Source organism: Manacus vitellinus, unplaced genomic scaffold, assembly GCF_001715985.3.
Source record: "Manacus vitellinus isolate BGI_N305 unplaced genomic scaffold, ASM171598v3 scaffold_62_pilon, whole genome shotgun sequence".
Taxonomy (NCBI): Eukaryota; Metazoa; Chordata; class Aves; order Passeriformes; family Pipridae; genus Manacus; species Manacus vitellinus.
The window spans coordinates 1-22,795 of NW_021940704.1; the positions used below are offsets into that span (position 1 = coordinate 1).

Genomic DNA, 22,795 nt, shown 5'->3' on the forward strand with positions numbered 1-22,795 from the left:
TAGGTGCTACACACTGTAGAGAGAGGTGTAATATCGTGTATAGGATAATGTATGATGTCTTCTGTAAACGATACCCTGTATTTATCGGTGTGTGTGTGTTGCGTCGGTACCTGGCCATGGTTTTACCTGGACGGATGGAAGGATGGGTGGGTGAATGGATACAGATCGCCCTCTCGCGGCTGCCAGCGGGGCAGGCGGAGGCAGAAGTCCCTGAATATGTGTTTGTAAACCTTTTGCTTCAGTCACTTCACATTGAAGTTATGAAAGGCCGAAATGAAACATTTCCCACCCATTTCCCCCGTTTTCATTTCCGAGGGACTCTCTGCTGAAGGTGGCCTGAGTATGTACATAAATGCAGCACCCTCCAAAAAACCCTGTTTTTCCCACAAGTTGTTAAAAAATACTGCCCAGCTCTGTTAGGAGCTGGAGCCCACAGTGAGGGGGTATCGTCCCTGCCCAGCCTTGGCTATCATGCGGGGAGCAGGCAGCCTGGGATTCACCTGGGATTCACTGGGGAAGCCAGAAGCCTTGTAAATCAGCACAGCCAGTTGTGTTCCCAGCTTGGGAACTCAGCTCCTTCTGATGGGCAAACCCTGTCTGTTCCAACTACTTCCAAGAAATAATAAATGCAGATGTACAGACATTCTACTTGGCCTCAGCCTCCTGCAGCTCCCAGCACTGCCATTCCCTCCAGGCAGTACTGGAGTTCAAAGGTTGCCTGTCCCTATGCCATGGGGACAAACTAGAAATATTTGGAGCTGACAGAATTCCAAGGCCTAAAAGCCACGACTTTCATACTCATCACCCAAACTTCCCTCTTTGTCAGGCTGTGCACAAGCAGGAATTGCGGGTCATGCTCCCTCTGCCTTGCTGGTGCTGGGGACAACCCTTACACAGAGACTGAAATTTCAGAGGATAAGCAACCCTGAAGCCATGAGTGTACAGAGAATTTCACTTGCCTGTGGGGCATGTAGTTCACATAGCTGACAAACACTCTGTGTGCTAAATGGCCTGAACCCAAGCTATTTGAAAAGAGCAGGATTTAGGTACTTGGTACATGCAGCTGAGCTGATGGCACTGTAGCATCGTTCATAGCTTCACATTCCATCTCCAACGTGTCAGAGCATTTTCCTACCACAGCAGCGATCCTATTGGAGCCCCAAAGAGACTTAAAAACTTTTTCTGAAAACATTAACGCTATCAGAAGCCATTTTATAAAAGTTGCACAGTGTGGCCGGAGTGGTTATGAGATACACAGAAATCCAAATTTCCTGGCTGTACAAAAGGCAGAACAGTCATCCTTCAGCTTCTCTTTACAGACCAGAATTTGCAGCCGTATAAAATCCACTTCCAAGTGTCTGACACAGCGAGCCTCTTGCACTGCCAGGGTCACTGCCCAGTGTGCCCACACACAAAGAGCTGTGAGGGAACCCTGCCACAAGGCTGCAGGCAGAACGTAAGAGAAAGTTTGTACCAGAACCCTGCTTTGAAGGAAATGTGAAACAATACCTGTTCTCCATGACAGCCAAGGGAAACTTTATCAAAGATGTTGGATTTGTCAGCAATAAATCAAAGCAAAATTTTGAGAGTGAAACCTGACACCTGCCAGGGCACAAGACCTTGGTTTTAGAAACCCGTCCTTGTCATGAGCTAATTTGCTTCTTTTTCAGTCTGGTGCTACCCATCTAACAAGAGAAAAGGAGTGTTATTCCATGTTTAGCATCATGTGGATTAAACAAAGCTTCCTTAGCTAGGAGGCTCCCATTAGTGAATTTGTGCTCTGAGCAAAACCCCAGCTGAACTGTGAGGTGCCTTTCCTGCTCTTAGACAGAGATACCAATTTGTGAGTCATCAGCTTGAGGTGGAGAAGAGTCAGAAAGTTGATCTGAGAGCCTGTATGTGGACATAGCTATTATTTGCCGTGGTGTTCAAGCAGCCACTGCAAGACCTGTCCCTCTGTTTTAATTGCCCTGGCTCACAGGGTCTAAGGCCAAGAGCTATGACTGAACTCCTTGAGTTCATCACGGAACAGAAACATCTGATCTGTAGCAATAACACTGAAATGCATCGAGAAATTTATATCCCTCTATGGGGGAAAAAATCACCCCCCCCAGATCCAGGCTGGCAGTGAACAAGGACTGAGTGATGTAAATCCACCTTGTGCTTGCCACTCCCCCAACCTGCTGGTAGGTGCCCATGGAGCTGGAGCCATTCCTGCCTGCATCCAATCCTACTGCTGGGAATAGATGAGGATGTGCTGGGAACTGTGAGGACAGTCACATGGGCTTCCAGCTTATGTGCTGAGAGCTCCTGAGAGATGCTGCTTGGAAGATGGTCACATCTTAATGAGATTATCTGCTAGCATTTTGTCTGGCCCCTCTTCTACTGTATGTGCTGTATCATGAACATATATATGTATAAATACGTGTTTTCCCCTCTTTCAAAGCCTCTCTCCCCATTATCAGTGATAACACGGAGAGTTTTGAGGGCTTTGTCTTTTCAAAGCGATTATGATGATGTGCACCCTGTGCTCCCGAGTCCCCGCCCCGGCAGGCACAGACGAGTCCCGCTGCTGCGAGGTGACAGCTCTGTCTGGCTCTGCGGGGCTCCGGCGCTCAGAGCTCCGCGAGGTCATCGCTGGAGAAAACCTTGATGGTGATGTGACCCGGCACCTCGGCTGCTTCCTGGCCGCCTCTCCCTCGGAGCTGCAGCGTCTGCTGCTCTCGGGGGTCACTGGGGGAAGCTGCCAGCACTGCCTGCCCCAGGAGCTGGTCACACAGGATGTTGCTGTTCCAGACCTAAAGACAAGGGAACAGAAAAGAACCCAGCTGAAGTGTTGCTGCTCTCACATTCCATCTGCAAGGGCAGTGCTCGAGGATGGTCACCCCCATTAGCCCCCTGAAAAAGCAGTGAGGAGTGGGCGTACATCTAAATTTAGCTAATTGTCTAGAGAGCATGTGGGAGAGTCTGGATTTGCATGCTCATTTACATACTCTATGCAAATAAGGAGTGAATGCAGCTTTTTGCTTTCTAGGTCACAGCTTGCCTTTGGTTTTGTTTCAAATGCTGACTCTGGACAACACGTGGCTTTTCTTTGTCTCTGTTTCATTGGGTACCATATAAGGCAAAAGGTAATTCCAAAAATTCTTTCAAAGCCTTGGAATGAAATATGCCTTCAGATTCCTAAGTGCCATCAGCTGGTGTTTATGGAGCAGACTTAGACTGGAGAATCAGCAGAACAGCTCCAGGCATAACTCACTGAGGGGAGCAGAGATTCTCACACTTCGCTCCTGGGTATCAGTCATACAAAGGAAGAGCTGGCACAGGTGAAGCCCAGTGATGCTGCTGTGCTCCCCTTCCTGCCCTCAGCGGCCTGTCCTGTGTGGTTTGTCTCACCTGGATTGTGATAGGACTGTCAATGTTCTTCTTGTAAAAAATCACTTGTGTGTTGAAGACGGGACTGGTCGTGTCGTGCTGCACAGGGGAGCGCACATTTTGGTTCTCACACTTGACAAGCACATAGGGATCTGCTCCTAAAACACAAACAGCAGCACAGCTCTTAGGACAAAGAACGGCAGCTGAGACCTGCCCAGAAACCCAGGAGAGAATTCCCTCCTGTGCCTCACAGCACTGCTGCTACTGAGCACAGGAACAGGGAACTGGAGCACGCTACAGCCACTGTTACCTGCCCAGGTGAAAACACAGAATCATGGAATGGTTTGGGTTGGAAGGGACCTTGAAGACCATCTGGTTTCAGTTTCATGCCCCTGCCATGGGCAGGAACACCTTCCATTAGACTCGGTTGCTCCAAGCCCCATCCAACCTGGCCCTGGACACTTCCAGGGATGGGGCAGCCACAGCTTCTCTGGGCAACCTGTGCGAGGGCTCCACCCCCCTCACAGGGAAGAATTTCTTCCCAATATCCCATCTAACCCCGCCCTCCGTCAGTGGGAAGCCATTCCCTCTTGTCCTGTCACTCCAAACTGTTGTCCAAAGTCCCTCTCCAACTCTCTTGGAGTCCCTTTGAGTACTGGAAGGGGCTCTAAGGTCTCCCTGGAGCCTTCTCTTCTCCAGAATGAACAACTCCAACTCTTTCATTCTAGCAGCAACTGGGTGCTCAGAGCTGGAAAGCAGGCCCCATTTGCTGTGAAACCAGCTCACTCCTAGACAGGGATCATGATCTTCCCACATTCCCTTGCTGTGCATCCTCCTGGCTCATCTAACAGGAAGTTTTCAAAGTGAGTCTCTGAGCTTCCCGACACTGCTCTAAGATGTGACAGCCAAAATGCATCTGTGCACATGACATCTGATATGAAGTTCTGGGTGCCTTGGCCAAAATGAAAGGTAAAATCTGTTCATCTTCCACAATTCCTGTGTAGGGTAAGGACAGGAACTGCACGGAAATGCTTTTAGGTCCCTGAATGCACACGTCAGTGGCCACCCTTAGACTGCCAAGCTAGAAAGAAAGTGCTGTCTCTTGTACTCAGATATGAGCGTTAGTGTTAAGAGGTAGTTTTCAAGAAGCAGTTTCTCTTCGAGAAAGCAAAATGTTGTCAAAATACAAACACATTTTCTACAAGTGCACTGGTTTCAAGAAAGTTTTCTGTGGAAAACTGTCAAAGCAAATCCTCCCCAGTTTGTCATTTCATTCCCATAAACCTGAGACAATCTATTCAGTTCTGTCATTTGGATTGATGTAATTCTAAAGTTTATGTTACCACAACTATGATAGGTCTAGTTAATATTTTAAATTACACTTGAATCACACCTGACCTACTGAGATTATTTAACCTTCTAGAAATGCTTTGTTGTTTTTACACTGAGCATTTTTATTTATTATTAATGTTGATATTTTCTTTCCCTTCCAGTAAAGAGCAAGAACCAATTTGGAAATGCCTATCTTTATCCTCAAATAGAATGGGCCATTCCACTCTTTAGTTAACTTCTAATTAGACACAGGCAATACCATTTTTTGTATTTCAACACAACTATCTCCTGTCCATTCCTGTTGTTAACGACAGCATACCTGTTTTTACATACGTTGCTACTTCTTCTATACAGATTTTAAATAAAACCACTGAGTGCGTGTAAGAGTAAGTCAGGCTCACAATAGTTTCTTACACATTTCTTACACACATTTTGTCACCATCTAATTGCAAATGCCACCGCTGGAGTGACAGCACTAAGGCAGCTTTAGTTTTTTAACAATCCATACCCAGGATGATTTTCCTCAAACACATCACTCATTTACAAGAACAAATACCAACACCTCACACAAACAAACCACAAAGCAGCTGCATCCAAGCCAGAGGGAGTCACTTCCCTGTACAAGACACAGATTTTTCCGTATGCTGCACTGTGGTCACACCTGGCCAGACCTGCCCCAGGCCCATTATGCTGACAACACCTCACAGTTCTGTAGCAGGTGACAGAGTATTGGCTTCTCTGATAGGCAAGTACTTTCTGTGTCACTGAACGTGTGAATTTAGCTCTGGGGCATGGGGTGGCACCACGCAGTGGGATCAGGGATGGAAAAGCTGCCCTCTTTGCTAAGCAGTTGGGAAAATGGGTCTGAATAAAATTGGGTCTTGCATGTCACCCCAATGGTGTCAACTGCTTTGTCTGAGGGCAAAGAGCAGAGCAACATCCGATCACTAAGAGTAACTAAGAGATAAAGGGCATAAGGAGGGTTGGGGAAAGGACACAGAGCATAAAGAGGTGACAGGTGTATCTGCTGAATGGATGAGGGAGTAGGTAAGTGAAAGGAAAAGATATTATTTGAAAAACATTCAAATTCTCAGCAAGAGCTCAAGAAATGGAGGGAGGCAGAAGAGGAACACAAAAGGTTCCTGCACAGCATGACCCCATGATGGCAGGGCTGAATGGTCAGTTATATTAGGATTACTGACTCCAGTTCCAGAACAAAAGGAAGAAATGGAAGAGAGGCATATGGGGGATGAGACAAGGGATGTTCTCTGCTATGGCTGATTTATTTACAGGACAGAGATAAAGCAGAAAGGGCTGCTCACATGGAAAAGCAACATCCTAGTGTTGGCCATGAGCTGGGAATGAAAACAACTGGAGCTGCTACTCTGGCAACTGCCCTGGCAGTGGAAGGAGGGCTGGGTTCAGTTTTCAGGCACACATATGGCTCCAGCTATGCCCTGAACACTACATTGTGTGTAACAGCTCTCTCACCTCAGTCCTGGCCATACTGCTGCTTTGGGAAGTTGTACAAAAGAAAAGTGTGAAGGAAAAAGCTGGAATTTGTAAAAGCCAGAAACACCTGAACAACGATGACATCTCTAAAGCTTAAAGAAATCCATGATCAGTAGTCTAAGGCTGCTTGAGTTCTTGAGAATTGCAGTGAGGATCTAACATCCACATTCTTCTGCACTGTACCAAAACAAAAAGCTTTCTAGAAAACATTCTTGAGAAAAAGTTTCCAGAGGCATTCCCACTCCTCTCCAGCTGAATTGCTTTTACTGGTACACGGAGAGCTCTGACACAGTCACTGGAAAGGGCATCGAACAAACAGAGTAGACACAGTGCTGAGACACAAGCACTGCTCTGGGTTGTTTTGCCTCCTGCTGGTGAGTCTTAGCTTCTCCTTCCTTCTATTTCTCAGGCTGCTCCAAAGGCAGCTTCAACAAAAGGTACCATATTCTCTGCTTATCAGGTCAGTCACAGGCCTGTCCGAGGATCGCAACACTCAGTTTGGAACAGAAGTAGTGAAAAACAATTAAACGTGAAAATTCAACACAGAATTTCAGCAAGGAGACTTAAAATGCAAAAGGTTTCTCGAAGAGAAACTCTTGGGAAAAAGGTGTGACAGGCAGTAGCGACAGCAATTTTTAAAACAGGCTTGGAAATGAGACAGAAAACCTCCGAGCACCCAGAATTTCCTTATCATCCTGCAGATCTGCCACTATGTTTGGCTCATAAACAGCTAGATCCACTTCAGAACAAGCTAACTTGGAGAGGTACCTCCACGAGGAGCAGCCTGTGTGCATTAAGGATTGAGTCTGGGCAGTTAGATCCATCCACTATTCTTTACAACAGCAAACCATCCATTATTTTTTCTGGACAGGGCAATGGATCAGTGATGGCACCAAGGAGGAGCTTTCCAATATACATTTAAAATAAAGATTAAATAACCTTCCTCTGGCCAGCAAGAGGGCTCTGATGACAAACAGTTTATGAACCAGCACTGGCTGTGCAATTCTCATTCTCTTCCAGCTTTGTTTATGTAGCTATTTAGAAATTTGTGCTAGGCACAACTCTCAGATGACAGTGATGGGCTTATGTGAAGAACAGTGCACTCAAGTCTCAAATCCTTGATTCTCTGTTCAGGCTGCTCTTTCTGCATCTGCATACCCCAATACTTAGAGACATCCTGAAGTTTTCAGGGCACTTTGCCCTATTCAGATGGAATGCCAGTCTCAGTTCTCAGAAGCTCCAGAATGAAGCTCTCCTTTATCTCTCCTCCTTTATCACCAGGGTTTGTCTTCTCTCTATGCTAAGGGATGACAGTGACAAACCAGGCAGGTGGCTGGCCAAGGCAGAACACGGTTGACAGGTGACAGAGACTGAGCACAAGGAAAGAGGCAACTGGAGAGCTGAGATGCTGCCGATCAGAAGGCGCAGGAGTCAGGAAGCCCTGGTGAAATGCAGTGGGACTAACTGGAACACAGCAGCTCTCTTAGAAACAAGTTGCCAACAACCTTTGTACCAGAAAATGAGTAACCTTTGTGTGAGGTCCTCCTAGCAGCAGGAGGACACAGCCACTTCATCTACCTGTTTTCTGCTTGAATAAACATATTGACTGGGCCTAATCTGAAAGCAAACCTCTCCTTGTCACTCCCAGTGGCAAGTGCTGTGTGGTCTCTTCCCTCATCTCACAGTGCTAGCTAGACAGGGGACTGCTGTTGATTTTTAAATCTAGTTCCCATCAGGAAATGCTCCAAGACCAGCAGGTAAGGCCAGTATTATAGTAACTACCCGTGTGACTTTTCCAAATTCCTGGGTGCTGTTTCTTCTTAAAGTAAGCATGGAAGAGAGTCCAGATGTGGATCCAAAGAAGTCAGAGAGGAGATTAGGGATGACCAGGAGTTCCATTCTTCTGTGGCAATACTAGGAAGCAGTCTTGGAATGTGGGATATTTCCTGTCCCTGGACACATTAATTTCTAGTCTAAGTTTACAATCAGTATGTTTCAAGAAATTTCTATATCCAATCTTTTGATCTATTAAACAAACAAAGTGAGAAACATTACCATACCCAGCTTTTTCTGCTACCAAAAATGGACTTTAGTATCAATCAGAAGCTTTGCCAAGTTTCCCAGCAAGGTGCCCTTAGAAGGCAGTGTGCCAGGTATGGACATTACCCTGATCTTTGCACAGCTTGCTTTTATTGTCTAGCACAAATGTCAGCAGTGTGCATTTGACTGCATGGGGGTTCTATTTACACATTCTCCCTACTTCATTTCTCTGAAGTTGCTACAAGATGTGGCATTCTCCAAGACAATCTATAAAGGTGTTTTGTGAGTACTTCATGAGTTGGAGACACTTACAGAGAAAAAAAGGCTAATAAAGAAAGAGTCAAACAGGGATTTCACAGCAGAATTCAAGATAATGGGGAAGCCACTGAAGTGAAGTAACTCAGCTCTCCTTCAGAGCTCTCTGAGTGGATGAGATTTGGAATTTCAGGCTGAAAAGAGGCAAAGGCTTTTACTTGAAAGCTTTATGTTGATACAAAAAGAAAGTATTTTAACATTTTTGGTGAAGTTTTATTCAATGTCAAACAATAAGATTCATCTAGGTTTTGTGTTCACATCCCTGTATGTTTCTGACAGATTTAAAACTGGTACAGTGTTTCACACAGGGAAATGGAAACACTTCAGAAAAAATTTACAATGATAGACTGATATTTCTTCAGCCACTTGATGGATTGAATACTAATTCCCAAATAGTATCACTTGATCCAATTATTCACTTTTTCAGCAGATAGAATAATCAAGCAGAAATTTTGCTTAGGTTTCAACAGGAAACCTCTGGGTCCATTTCCAACAGACTGTTCTTTCCACGCCTTTTCAGTTCTGTCAGGGTAATCATCAGCCCAACACTGGTTGTTGAAACCAAAGTGGAAGAATATGTTTCAGTTCAACCTGACCGTGTGTGATAGTACTGGGTCCTAAAGGTATTTGACTATGGTGTGGTTAAAATATCTATTACACATTGTGTGTATATTCCTGAGGGTCTGTGTCATGATGCACCAAATCCCACAGCGCTCTGAGCTGAAGCCTGGTCTTTGGCATCTACAGGCAATTGGTTCCTATTGGATCTTGTCAGCTCTGTAATTGTGCTAAAGACTGTGCAATGCCAAGGGTGGAAAATTGGCTTTGGTTGTTTTACTGAAGGGAACATTAGAGAAAAATGTTTAAGGAATTTTAAAAGCAGAAAAATCCATTCTTAAAAATTAAAAAGTCCATCACAGGGCAGGAACATGCTGACTCTTTCCAATGCACTGCTCTGCTGCTCTTGTCACATAAAGCCCCTTTGGTTTCACCCATCCACCCTGCCTGGTTGAGAACAGTGAGCCAAACCTCATCGTGCTTGGTTGAGGTGTTTGTGGCTCTTGTTTTTCAAGAAAATTACCAAGAAATATGAACTGAGTCCATTTTCTGCATCTCTTCCCACAGAGACAACCACACTTGACAGAAAGTGGCTTTCCCAGTGAAAAGTACATTCAGTCACCACTCAGTGGGTGCCAGGACGTAACAGTTGCTGTTTTGCATCCCCATATTCATCTTATCTCTCCTCTGGAGTAGATTTTACAACATGATGAAAAAAAATCCCATAAATCCTCAGTTGTTTGGATAATTTCTGACTGCTTATGTATCAAATCATCTTTAGAGGACTGGAAAGCCCCTTCCACTCTTCGAGGTTCACTTTCCACTTACCGCCCGATCTGTCTTGCTTCTGTAAACCCTCTGCAGAGTGAACTTTGATTTGGGTGACTCTGCGTGGGTAGCCACAAAGAAGACTCCAACATGTCATTTTAGGCTTATCTGCCTTCAGCTCCCTGAAAAATAGTGGGAAAAGCAACTGAAGCAGAAGAACATCAAGTAAACAATCAAGTGTTGTGGAAATTCAGCATTTTTAGAACATGAGATTCGTACTTTTTCCTCATCTGCCATTTTGCAATTCTGTGGTGGAGAAATGACAGATGTGAGAAATAAAAATAGAGAAAACCAAAGTAAAGCAAAATCGCATTAACTTTGCACAGCTTGATTTTATTGTGTAGCACAAATGTCAGCAGTGTGCATTTGAATTTACACATTCTCCTTACTTCATTTCTCTGAAGTTTCTATAAGATGTGGCAGCAAATGGGGTGAAAAAAACCCTTTAAATATTTGAAGATAGTATCATAGCAAGAAAAAAATTCAGTGGGACTGGTTTCATGAAACACTGGTTTTACCCTCACAGCGACCACTGGTTTCAAAGGAGATGGTCCCAGAAACAAATAGCTGTAAACATGAACACCAGTGCTCGGCGTTCTGACCTGCAACTGAGGCCACTGCAAAAGCCAAACTAAAAATTCAAAAGACACAAACTGAATTGTCCATGAGGTCCCTAACTAAAAATGTCCTGACCATGTACAAACCCCAGTGATCTGGAGATTCCCAGAGGTGACCTGACCGTCTCAAGCCCTGGCCTATTCTGGAGCAATATGAACGAGTGAGTCAGGGGCGTTTGAGCACAACCAGGCAACCAGTCCCAAGGAGGTGCAGCCAGTGAGTGCTAGCAAAGATCTCCTGTAGCTGTGGGTGCAGCCTACCTGAGTTTGGATGGCACGTCTGTGAAGAGCCTCAGGATAAACTTTGTGGCGATGCCCGGATGGTAGGTGGTTGGGATGAGGACGTAGCGGCCTTGCTGAAGGATCCTCCTCAAGAAGACAGTGCGTGTGTTGATGTACGGAGACGTGGCCACTCTCTCCTGCACAGTGAGCTTGTGCAGCCGATAGCTTCTGTTATCCTCCACCTACAGCCACAGGGCAGGATAGGGATTAATGGAAGGAGGGATAGCAGTGCTAACAGGCAGGATTCTCCCTGCACATTGAAGCCAGGTAAAACCCGGCAAGTGAATTTAGTAGAGCAATGTGAGGATTAGAGAGAGTTAACACAAGATGCAGGTTTTGAGCAAGGCATAGAAAACTTAGTATTAAGAAATAGCAGAGGCAATAAATTCACTAGAATACAGGACACTCTGACATGAGGGAACATGAGCATGAACGGGAAGAACTAGAAATGCTAGCACACACAAAAAAGGACATATGGAAGAAAACAAAGGGAGATAAGAAAAGGGACAAGTCAAGAAATCAGGTATTCTTGCCAGATACTGAAAATCCCTGCCAAACGCACAAGGAAACTACCCAAATTAGGGAAGGTTCAAAAGTTTATGAAGATGATGATGAAAGGACACTGAGTTCATGATGAAGTAGGACAGGAACGACCACCAAAGTTCTCCCCAAATTAAAGACCACGCCTCTAACTCCGCCTGTTATGAATATTAAAAGTATATGTTGCAATGTAATGAATATTCATAATATGTGATGCAATTGCTTGGCAAAAAGTGTATAAAAAGCTCAATTGTAAGTTTCTCGATGGAGCAGTTTGTCCAGGGCGACCTGGTTGCTCCCCAGCCGTGAAAATAAATACCTCCTGCTCATAGACTGAAAATTCTGTCTCTGAGCAGTTTCTCCGCGCCTTCTTCGGGGCACAAATTGGCATCAACATCACACAGCCTTTCATGGCCGGAAAACACAACGTGCAACAAAGGCAAATTGGTTGGCAAATGTTTTTTCACCCACTGAAGCTGTGGCAGAGACAGCCCTGATGGGCACCCCAGTGCCCCTGAGGAATTGGACTTTTTTATTTGCCTTTAAAACGTTGCTACTGCAGAGAGCTGTGGAAGGCTCCTGCCAGGGGATTGAAAACAAGGCTGAGGGGAGGAGGCCATAGCCCAGGAAGTTACGTTTGTGGAGGCCCGAGGGGTGAATCTCGGGAATGTGATGTTTATGTCCTGCGTCAAAGGAGGCCCTTTGCACACACACCCACCACTACCTCGAGAAGGCCTCACTCATAGCAGGGGTGCCCCCAAAGCACTCCCCAAAAGCCTAAATGGCTTTACAAAACCCAGCACCTCTGAAAAACGGCATTACTGTGCAAAAAACAGTCTCCCCACACACACAGGGGAAGTGCCAGGAAGGTTTCTGAGGCTATAGAAACCTGCTGGACTTCATGTTTCAGAGGCTTCTCTCCCCCACCACTCCCTGGCAGACCAAGACTCCAGTGAGAACAACCACCAAGTTCTCTGGAGACCTTTGGGTGTCTCAGACAGGCTGAGATTCCTCTGCCTCCTTTCTCTAGGATGGAGAGAGCATTCCAGCCTTTCACAGCAGGCTCTCAATCCAGGTGCACACACCCGTATTTTCGTTGCCCTTTTCTGAATACAAAAAAAAACAAACCACAAAATAACCATTTATGTTTTGTTCTAAGCCCTGAAGTTGTGCTTAACTATTAACATCCTCTCCAGGGGACTGGTATTTGCCACAGCACAGTTAAAATATAAACCTATTTCTTAAGCAGCTCTTGAGGGCAAAGGCAGCCCTACCTTCTTTTCTGGCAGTTCTCTTCCCAAGGCCTTTAGTCTTGTTAATGAGCCTGGTGGGTTAGAACATTTTTGAAATAGAAAACTTATTTAACAGAAGTAAAGATAGATACTTTTCTGAAGGCGTGATTTTCTTTTCCAAGCCTTTCCAAATTAGATATACAGGCATGAGCAAGGCAAGGAAAATTATGCCACTTTCTGTAATGACACTTTTCAATATCTGTGGTTAACAGGTGATTTTCAAATGAATAGGTGTGATGTAGATGTCAGCAGCTCTAACTGACTGTTTAAAATTGACATTTTTTTACAGTAGAACCATAGTGTAGTCCCACTAACTGTAGCAGCAGATGATAGGATTTATCCAAATCCTCAGTAAAAAAATCAGAAAAATAGCTGTTTCTTTGCTTCCTTCCTTCTCAAGTTCAGGTATTTTCATTTTAATCAATTTGCCCTGAGAGTGCAATTAAATTACCTTTTGGGATCCCTGTGGTTCCTTTTCCCATATATTGATTTCCCACTCACTACTCCAGCTTTTGAAAACATTCTTTTTTCTAAGTGGCAACAGAAAAATGGCAGTCTTTTCAACCTCATTCACTTAGCTGTATTTGCTGATGAAATGGAGGCAGAAGCCTTTGGTGAGAAGGAGAAAAACACCCCTCCATGTTTCAAACATTAATATTATTTTGCCTTTCTCTTGAAAGCTTGGGGTAGGAAAAGCACTTAACATTCTTTTACAAAAGGGAAAAATTACTTACGGTCCTTTAGTTCAAATAGACTTTGAACTGAACTAAGTTCAATTTAGTTCCAATAGTCTGTCTAATGTCAGCTCTGCTGGTGGATTGCAGTGCCCATGCGAAGTTCGTGTTGAGTGGAGAGCCAGGCACCACGGGGATCGTGGCTCTGTCTGCCAAAGATCTCATGGCCAGGGTGAAGCAGGACTGAACAAACTCTGCACCAGGAGTGCAGGTGGCTGCCTACCTTGAATATTTCAAAGCCAATTGGGATGCTGTCTCCTCTCCCTTCTTTCTTGTATTTGCGGCGATCCTCCTGTTGTAACGAGACCAACACTTTGTCCTCAGTCTTCTTGACATCAAAGATGTACTAAGAGAAGAGAGAAGAGAGTGAGCTGTTAAAAATGCCCCAGGATACTGAGGATAAAGCCATCACCAAGGAAATATGTGCATCCAGTGAGGCAAATAGAAATGTATTTGGGGATGGGAGGAGAGTTCTTCATATAACAGGTATTCCCAGCAATTCCCAGCTGAAAAGTAATGCTAATAGTGAGGATCTTTAAACCAAAAGTATCAAAGACACTGAAAAAGTAATCCTAGTGATAGGACAAGGGAGAATATGCTGCAACACCTAGTAAGGCACATTTTAATTCATGTCTCTGTTGAACCATATGCAGCGTTACCTGATCAGAGTGTTCCAGGGCAAATGGAGGTAGAGGAGGGGAACAAGAGGAACCAAGAGAGCTCTCTTGGTCTGATGAGAGCTCTGCAACTGTGATCTTACTTCTGAGGACATTTCAGCTGTCTTAATGGGTAACGATCTAAAAGCCAGCAGGTGTCTGTAGGAATACACTTATATTTGGCTTAAATTCCCTTATCAAGAGGGACTGGAAGTGTCACAATCCCTCTCTGTACAGGTAAGCTCTACAGAAGGCCTCAGTGTCAGGCGTTTCACTCAGGGAGGACGGACAGGAATTGTCTCTAGATTATGGTAGGGTGTGCCACAGTAATTTATAATGGCAGATAATACAATTGTGTTCCAGCATTGCTATAAAGAGCCTTTTAATCAACTAGCCCAGAGATAACAATGGAATAAAAAGGACTTCCATTGCATCAGGCATGCACTGAACTGTAATGTGTATATATTGTTTTCTGTGGCAGCTAAACACTTACAAATGAGACTCGGACAAGCACTTGGAATACATTCAGAATCATACAGGGGAACACCTCTGGGAATAAGGCACTGACAGAAGACAGAGCAGTGAAGAACTGCTTCTGCATCTACACCTACATGGCAGGATGAGCTGGGAGTCTGAGATTCACTCCTGATCTGAAGAGCAGAGGCTGCACTGCCCAGTATCCTGCTATTAAAACAGAGGGGTGCAGGCAGAAACCTCCCTTGAAAGTGCAGAGAAGCAGATACAAAAACATCTTTAATTAATCTAGAGAGAAAGGTCAATTTTCAAAGTAATGACTAACACAGTAAGTGCTCAGCTCTCATTGACAGTAATGGAAGTTTTATGCCTGAATTTGCATGTGCTGGGATGAAAACATACCACATGGAGAAGGGCAGGAAGATGAGAAATGGAGTTGGAATGGATGAATGGATAAACTGAATAGCTTGAAATTACCAGGTAGGATGAGACATGGAAAATTCTGAAATGCTGATGAGAGGGTGAGCTTGGGTAAGAGACCAGATACTTTCAGAATCTTAGATTAATGCCAAGGAATACTAACTAAATACAGTGGATCAAATCCTCAGGCTGTTTAAGGGTGTTAAATGAATGAAGCTCTGTCATTGGAAAATCAGACTCGTTGCTTTTCTACAACTGGTAAACTAAAAGAAGTCCAGGAAGGATGTCAGTAATCCTGGTGTGTTTGACTCATCAGCCCCAAACATAATCAGTCCCAAACAAATATCTCAACTACTGAGAGATTTCACAGAAATCACTGAAGCACAGCACACTCCCAGGAGACAGACACTGGCAATCAGGTTTTTTGCCAAGTACTCACTGCCAACTCCCAAATGGGTGGATACTTCAGAAGCCTCAGCTCAAGCCTCACAAAATACAGGGGTTCCCACCTGGGGATTCTGAAGGAAGGTCTCTCTGTTATCAAAGCAGCCACCAGAGCGATTTAGCAGAGGTTCTGAATTTTTTGTCCAAGCCCCATGCATCATTTTCTTCTCCCAGGTCTTGTGGATGCTGAAGTAGGAGGTATTCACAATCCGGCAGATGTCCACATCTGTGAAATTCTTACACCAGTCCTCAAACGTCATCCTGTTCCATGGGACACCAGGAAAGTAGTGGCTTATTTAAAAATAAACTGTGATACTCATGCAAAGAGCCAAAATAACACACAAAATCTTCCAGTAATTTAAAAGGAGGCATTGCTCAGCTGTCCAGAGGACAAACTGATTCAGTGGGAAGCTCTGCATGTGGAAATACTTGTGAAGCCACAGTCACACACTCTTAGAGCTTAATTTAGAGAAATATCACTTATTATGTGTTTGGTCAGGTCTGGATCTGTTCTGTTGCATCTCCTAAGCCTAGAGGACAGGTTGTATCTACCAAGCTGGGTTTGGTAACATATATTTTGCAAAGGCAAAAGAGATCACCTGCAACCAAAGCATGATCCACTCTTCATTATTACGGTCCTTATCATCACATCTGTCCTTGAGCACAACTCAAATCTCTGTGCTCTGGACACAGCTTTTATGTAGCACCATCTCACTGCTGCAACCTGTGCCTGCTGAAGCAACAGGCTGGATTGCAGGGCAGTTAAAAAACATTCACCTCCCCCAACAGCTTGGGATCTCTGAACTGCCATCGTGCCTTGGCTTATTAATGGCCCAGAGCCAAACTCTGAGGTTGCCAGTTCTGACAAAGCCAGCAGAAGGCTTTTCATACTAAGCACTGCCAGCACACTTGATGCAGTATTGACAATCTACCGAAGAAGTTGCTGGACTAAGTATTTGGTCTTTAGGCAAAGTGAAAATTAATAGGATTTTAGAGATTCTGTAGATAATGAACGCTCCTCATGCCCGTGCTGGAAAACACCAACAAATATCAAAATTCATTGGCTGCAATTCTATTTATAGATAACTCAGGCACAGCAGTCAGTGAACAGGTTTGATTGTGTGTTCAATACCTGGAATTTTGTCATGTAAACCAGCATGTGTTGTCTGGATTCTGAGTGAATGTCCTAAATATAGGTAATAGAATTCGAGGGCATTTGAAACTTATATTTACTAATAGCTACTAATTTTGTTCTACTAGTTTTTAATCTGTTTTTTCTATTCTTCTCTCTCATCCCTTGAGACTTTAAAAGAAACAGAGCTTGTGCCAGGACTGGATAATCTTATTCATTTGGGAAAATTGTTTTGCAGCTATTAAATGGCAGATTTATTACTCACTGTAGCTAGTGTCTCCAAACCCTTCACACTCACCAGAACTCCCCATCATTCTCCAGAACGAGCCCTAAGCTCTTGCGTTCTGAATCGCTGACTTTCTTCCACTCCTCAGAACTAAAAGGGGGAAAAAAAAGAATTAAAAAAAGAGAACAACAAAGATGATTAATAAATTAAATGCTCTCACTTGGAAAAAAATTAGAAGTAAAAATCTCTCATGGCCCATTGTTTTGAAAGTAACATCAGAGTACTGAAAAGGCAGATGATATTCAGGAAGAAAATGTGAGGCTTGCAGGAGGAGTTTTAAACCATTAATTGATTTGAAAGCTACTAAAAAAGGAAGAGATTAATGGGAAATTGGCACAACTAGAGCAGAACCTTATTGATTTCCTTTATTACACTCTCCATTAGGATGCTTTAAACACTTAAACAGCTGGTTTGGAAGGTCATAGGAGATTGAATCCATTCCCTGAAGGCCCTTCAAATGAAATCTGGTTCTCCTCAGGAGATTATTGGATTCTTCACTTAGACCAGTGTATTCTCTTTGTCTTTTAATCACCTTAATAAACAGGCCTGAGATTTCCCCAGAGAGCCTTTGAGAAGAAACTGCTGGAGCATGAGCCTAGTGTCCAGTTTCCAGAGGAACACTGCACTGCACAGACACCTCATTGCCTGCATGAGCTTAGTGCTCTGCCTTGGCCCCTGCAGGCACCTGCCTCTTCCACTGACTGCAGGGGAGCACAGACCCAAAACACATCACTCGTGCTGAAATCCAACAACAGGCTGCGTGAGCCCCTTCCCTGATGTCTTACACTGGACAAACAGAGCCACAATTCCTCATTCCCTTTCCAAAAGTACTTGGAGGCTAAAGCTGAAGGTGGTTGGCAGGAGGGAAGGGAGGTTGTTTACTATAACAGACATTTTCTTAACCCATTTGGAAATTGTCAGTTTAATTCTGTGAGGCCAAAAGCCATGGTCCAACCTCAGAATCCTCAGTGCTTCCACTGGGCATGAGTGGCAGCTGTGCCAAGACACACAAGCCAGTGGAGAAGCCCAAGGGTTTAAGTTAAAAAAAGACACAGTAGCTCTTCTGTGCATTCTTTGCATTTCACCTGGACCAATCTCTTCGAAAGTAATAGATTTCTGCTAGCTAAAATATAGGATGTAAGAAATTAATACGAACTGTAACACGTTTTTCATGTACAAATCACCTGTGATGGAATATATCCCCTCCAGCGATCATTTCTGTTGCTTGTAGAGGGGACTGCTAAGACCACATGAATATTCATTAGAAAATAATTCAAGAAATCACAAATGTAGCAATTTTACAGCATTTTTCACCAATCACTTAAATTATCTAAGAATAAAAGACTCATGGCACCTCCAGCAGCTGGCGATTACAGACGAGAAACTGAGTCACAGACAAACTCAGTGGTGAAGCTGGGAACAAGCCTCACGTTCTTGACTCATCTCCTTAATTGTGGGCTGTTTTTCAGCCCGTGTGCCAAGTGTGCCAGAACAATGGTGTATACAGCAAACTAAGGTCCAGGAAGCCGTAAGCTCCTCCAGCATGTGCTCATTTTGTCAGGGAATGCTCTGCTTGGGCGGAGATGGCACAGAGGTTCAGCTGTCACTGAGGATGGCTGTGTCTGAACAGTGTTTAACCACGTATCTCACGTCCAGTGGCCCCAGCACAGTTTCATTCCTTTGACACTGGATTTGCAGCACTTACTTGTCGCTCCAAGCGCCGTTCCATTCTTTTTTTCCCCAGGGATTCCTCAGCCTGATCATGAACAGCTTTTCTGCCTTAAAAGAGAACACGAGCCTTTCTCCAAGGCGCAGCTTCCGAATTCCAGTCACCGAGTAGGCATGGCCAACAACAAGCCCCATCTCTGTCTCCACCTCACTGGCACGGCCAGAGGACACCTGGAGCATGAAGAATGACAATTAAAAAGTAGAACTCACATCACTGAGGGACTCAAGAGCTACAAGCTCAAGGGGCAAGACAAGGAAGGCTTGTTTTCCATTCCCTTCCCAAGTGATTTGACTGTCCAGGAAAATAACAGCACTGGGGCTCATAATGGCTCACTGGTCTGGTGCTGTGCAGGATATTGCTGGACAATTCCTACCAGGCAGAAACCCAGAGCTTAGGGGAATCCTGCCTGCTACAGCCATTTTGTCTCTTCCTGGCCTCAAGAGTTAAAGAATTCCAAAATCTTGTAATCTTTACAAAATTACTCTTCTGGATATTGGTGACTGTGCTCAGGCTGTCCAGTGGTATCCTCAACTGGACACTCCGTAGGGCCTAAGAATTGAGCTCATGAGTCCAGTGGCTGTTTCTGTGTTGGAGTCAATTTGATATCCCAGAAGAACTACTGCTGGTAGATAAAAATAGAGATCACAGGCAATAAATCTTTCTATCCATTTTTCAAACCTGTCCTGTACCTCTCTTACTTGGCAACGGGCAGATCTGCAGGTTTATTTAGGAGCTGGGTTTGCTCCTCATGAACTTCACACAAGCAGACGAGTTTCCAGCAGTGATCAAGCAGTAAACTGTCCTGATGGATGACCTAGGCCTGACCAGAAGCTGATCTAAGAATACATAAAAATTGTCAAGTTCTGAAAAATACAACAATTTCATTTAATGCATCCAAATCTCCTAATCTAAACCCAGAAAAGCAGTATCATATAAAGATGCTGGAGTTGCTTTGAAGGACTGGCCCTTTACAAAGCCAGCACAATGCTGCTTCTGAGCAACACGGGCCAGGCAGGACAGTGGAGAAAATAAAGCTGTGCCAGTGTTATAACCCTTCTTCTGAGCCAGGAACAATCCAAATGGTCCTGCCTCTGGCTTCTTCACATCCTCACTGGAGCCAGCATGGGCATCCTTGTACTGAGCCATAGCTAGAGACTCTCTCATCTATATTGGACTATAACCCATTGGACCTGAAGACACTCACTCCCTTGGACAGCAAGGAAGGAAGATTTGACTCAGTGCAGATCCTTATGTGTAAACTTGTAATAACCTAATTAATGATCAATTAAGCCTTTGCTGTGGCAAAGAGAGCAAGAGTTATGATTCTTAGTGCTATTAATGTAAATATTTAAATATATTATTTATTGTTTATCATTATACAGTAATAATTATAATAAATATATAAATATTTCAATATCAACAAGGACTTATCAGAGTTATGCTAAGCAGACATTTTTACCCATTTAAAAATTTAACTGGTCTAAACAGAGTCCTTCTCCTAAAGCAAGAGTTGCACTGATATAAGAATGTTCAGTTCCTAAAGGTAAAAAATATAAAAAAAAATTTAAAAAAAGGGGAGAATGAGAAATTTATATCAAATTGGAACTAACAGATGGTCCAGCAACTGTGAGAGTCTCACCAAGCCCTCTTTGCCTTTCACCAACAACAGCTCCCAAAGAATCAGCTCATGTGTTACATGGAGACTGGCTGACATTTCCAGTGGGTTTGGGCTTTATCCAGAGTAACACTTTCACTTGCATTTTTCACAACTAAAAGCAAACATAGAGTCCTTGACAGCATGGGAGTCTGTAACTTCTCCTGCTGCCTTTATTACCCCCAGGCTTTTCTTACTGCTGGGCTGCCTTTCCCACCTCCAGAGGCATTTATTTATTTATTTATTTATTTATTTATTTATTTATTTATTTAAATGAGATATTTAAACATCTAGTGTCTGTTCAGATTTCTAAATGGTGATGCTTAGGGTTATTTTGTGATCCAAGGAAAATGGTGACATGCTTGTAAGGCAGCAACGAAGCCACTTGAGTATTAAATATTCTACACCTAGCAAGCTTCATTGTGTGTATAATACATCAAAAAGTGACAAATGCAGACAAACATAGGAAATGCCCCTCTGTAATCAATGATTAGAAGCATTTGTGTTTGATTTGACAGACAGACACATAATGCCAGGAAAAAATGAAAGTGTTACAACTGCCTAATTAATTGCTTTTTAAAATACAAACTTAGCATATCTCCTCACCAGATCCATGTTAAGAAACAGAACTGCCTTAGCATTTGGGAGCAACCTATCGTTCCAGAAACAATGTTTACAACAACAATTCACACCAGGAAGTCTGGTCTGCCAGGCTGGTCTGAGCAAATTGAATGGAATTCTTTCAAACAAAAATTCAGACCTTATGAAAAAGGTAAAACAAAAACCAAAGACCTTGAAGATTTTGTTCAAATTAATCTCCCAGGAGGTACCATGTGTTCTTCTTTGGTATCATGGCACTGGCACAGGGCAGAGCACAGCCAGGGATGGCCAAATGTGCTCAAGCACCTCCAAACACAGCTGCTTTTCTGTTGTTCTAGACAACTCCACAACTACCATGAGACTCACAAGAATTTCTGAATGCATCAGCCCTTTGGGATCCACCACTTTACTGTGGATTTAGCACTTGTGCCACACTATTGCTGTAGCACTTAATACTAGCATGTGAAGTGCTACACTATGACCTTCATTTCACAGATGTGGAAATTACAGCAAAGTGTTTAAGTGATTTAACCAAGTCCACAAAAGATCAGCCTTAGCCAAAGTCTTAAACTGGAAGCAGGGGGCATGCTAAGTGCACCTAAATGCCAACCCTGCAGCTCCTAGAGAATGATCCCTTTCCTGCAGGCTGCACTTTAAAACTCATTTAAAAGGCAACCTTTCAGGAAACATTCAGGCAGTTTGTTAGCCCTCCACGTGTGGTAAGAGCTTCAGGCAAGGTGAGAATTTCAGCACTACCCAGTCATGGCCTGACATTGCAGACTTAGACAGAAGAGGAGTTAAGCCCAGTTGTCACTGGTTTCCCTCCTATAGCAAGAGGCAGTGCAGGGCCCTTGGCTGCCTGTGGTTTGTGAAGTATATGAAACACTTTGGGAGCTGCTACCACAGAAGCCATCCCCTCTCTACTAAGGGAGCCTCAGGGTCCTGGCCCCTAATGTAGGCACCCGAGTTACCTGCCTCACATGAGCCAGTGTAGGCAAGTTTTGCTGGTTAATTCTAATGGGGAGGTTATTAGCAAACAGTACTACCCGAATAACCAGGTGAGCTCAGCCTTTCAGCTCAGCTCCAGTGTGTTACACTGGCTGCACCATCACAACTAAGGTCAAGGAGTCTCAGCAGTTCGGTGTCAGCAGAACTGCTTTCTCTAAACAGATTCCCCTAAGGAATAAAGAAAGTGAACGCTGCCATCTGGCCTGTAAATTAGGGCATTCTAGGTGGATTAACCTCGGGTCAGTACACAACTGTGACCATTGAGAAAGAACAGCATTTCAGACCCACTGCAAAGTGGCAGCACAAGCAGCTTTGAAGTTTTGTGATTGTATTTAGTGGCTCCCAGAGCTGTAGTGGGCTGGCAGCACTGCCAACTTGGTAGATTTCTCCATACAAAGCTTTCAAAAACATATAAATGAAGGACATACTTAATACACTAATAATAGTATTTCTTCCAGAACATTTCAACTGAAATTAACTCCTAAAATCCAGCTCTCTGCACATACCGCGATGGAGCAGCTGATCAACCCGCCTCTTCTATGCACTTTCATCAAGTCTTCAAACAGCTTCATCTGCTCAGAAATAATCTCTCCATATTTGCCCTGTACCAAATCAATAGATTCTGCCACTGCTCCAGTGAAATCCACAATAGCATCTGCAGCACTGCCTCCATCGAGGGCTTCGTAGGATCCAGCCAACCTGGAGGCAACACAGAACATTCTCAGATACCAAGAGGCTGTTACAAGTGCTCTAATTGAATGTAGGTAATATACTTGGGTCTCACCAAGTCAAAACCAAAACAGAACAAGAAAACCCCAGCAGATTGCAGATAGAGATTTCCTGGTTTCTAGGATTGCTAAGGCTTTGGGCTGCTGCAGTTGACTGCATTGCACTCCTTTATGATTCACCCCTCCATGCAGATTAAAGAAGGAGTTTTCAGACTTTCTTAGGTTCTCTACTAGCAGTA

At 44.0% G+C, this 22,795-nt stretch overlaps 1 protein-coding gene across 2 annotated transcripts in view; it reads right to left on the minus strand.

Moving 5' to 3' along the window:
• Positions 1–1,189: 1,189 nt before the first annotated feature.
• Positions 1,190–22,795, minus strand: part of LOC103754906 (calpain-5) — a 53,845-nt gene continuing 32,239 nt past the window's right edge. For both annotated transcript variants that reach the window (XM_008920782.3, XM_018083316.2), the window contains exons 6-14: positions 22,335–22,527; positions 18,543–18,736; positions 16,850–16,927; positions 15,485–15,680; positions 13,649–13,771; positions 10,839–11,041; positions 9,961–10,082; positions 3,397–3,533; positions 1,190–2,798 (exon numbers count right to left, since the gene is read on the minus strand). In XM_008920782.3, the coding sequence (XP_008919030.2) occupies positions 2,616–2,798; positions 3,397–3,533; positions 9,961–10,082; positions 10,839–11,041; positions 13,649–13,771; positions 15,485–15,680; positions 16,850–16,927; positions 18,543–18,736; positions 22,335–22,527 (1,429 nt within the window). In that variant the 3' untranslated portion in view covers positions 1,190–2,615. The remainder of the gene's footprint in view (positions 2,799–3,396; positions 3,534–9,960; positions 10,083–10,838; positions 11,042–13,648; positions 13,772–15,484; positions 15,681–16,849; positions 16,928–18,542; positions 18,737–22,334; positions 22,528–22,795) is intronic.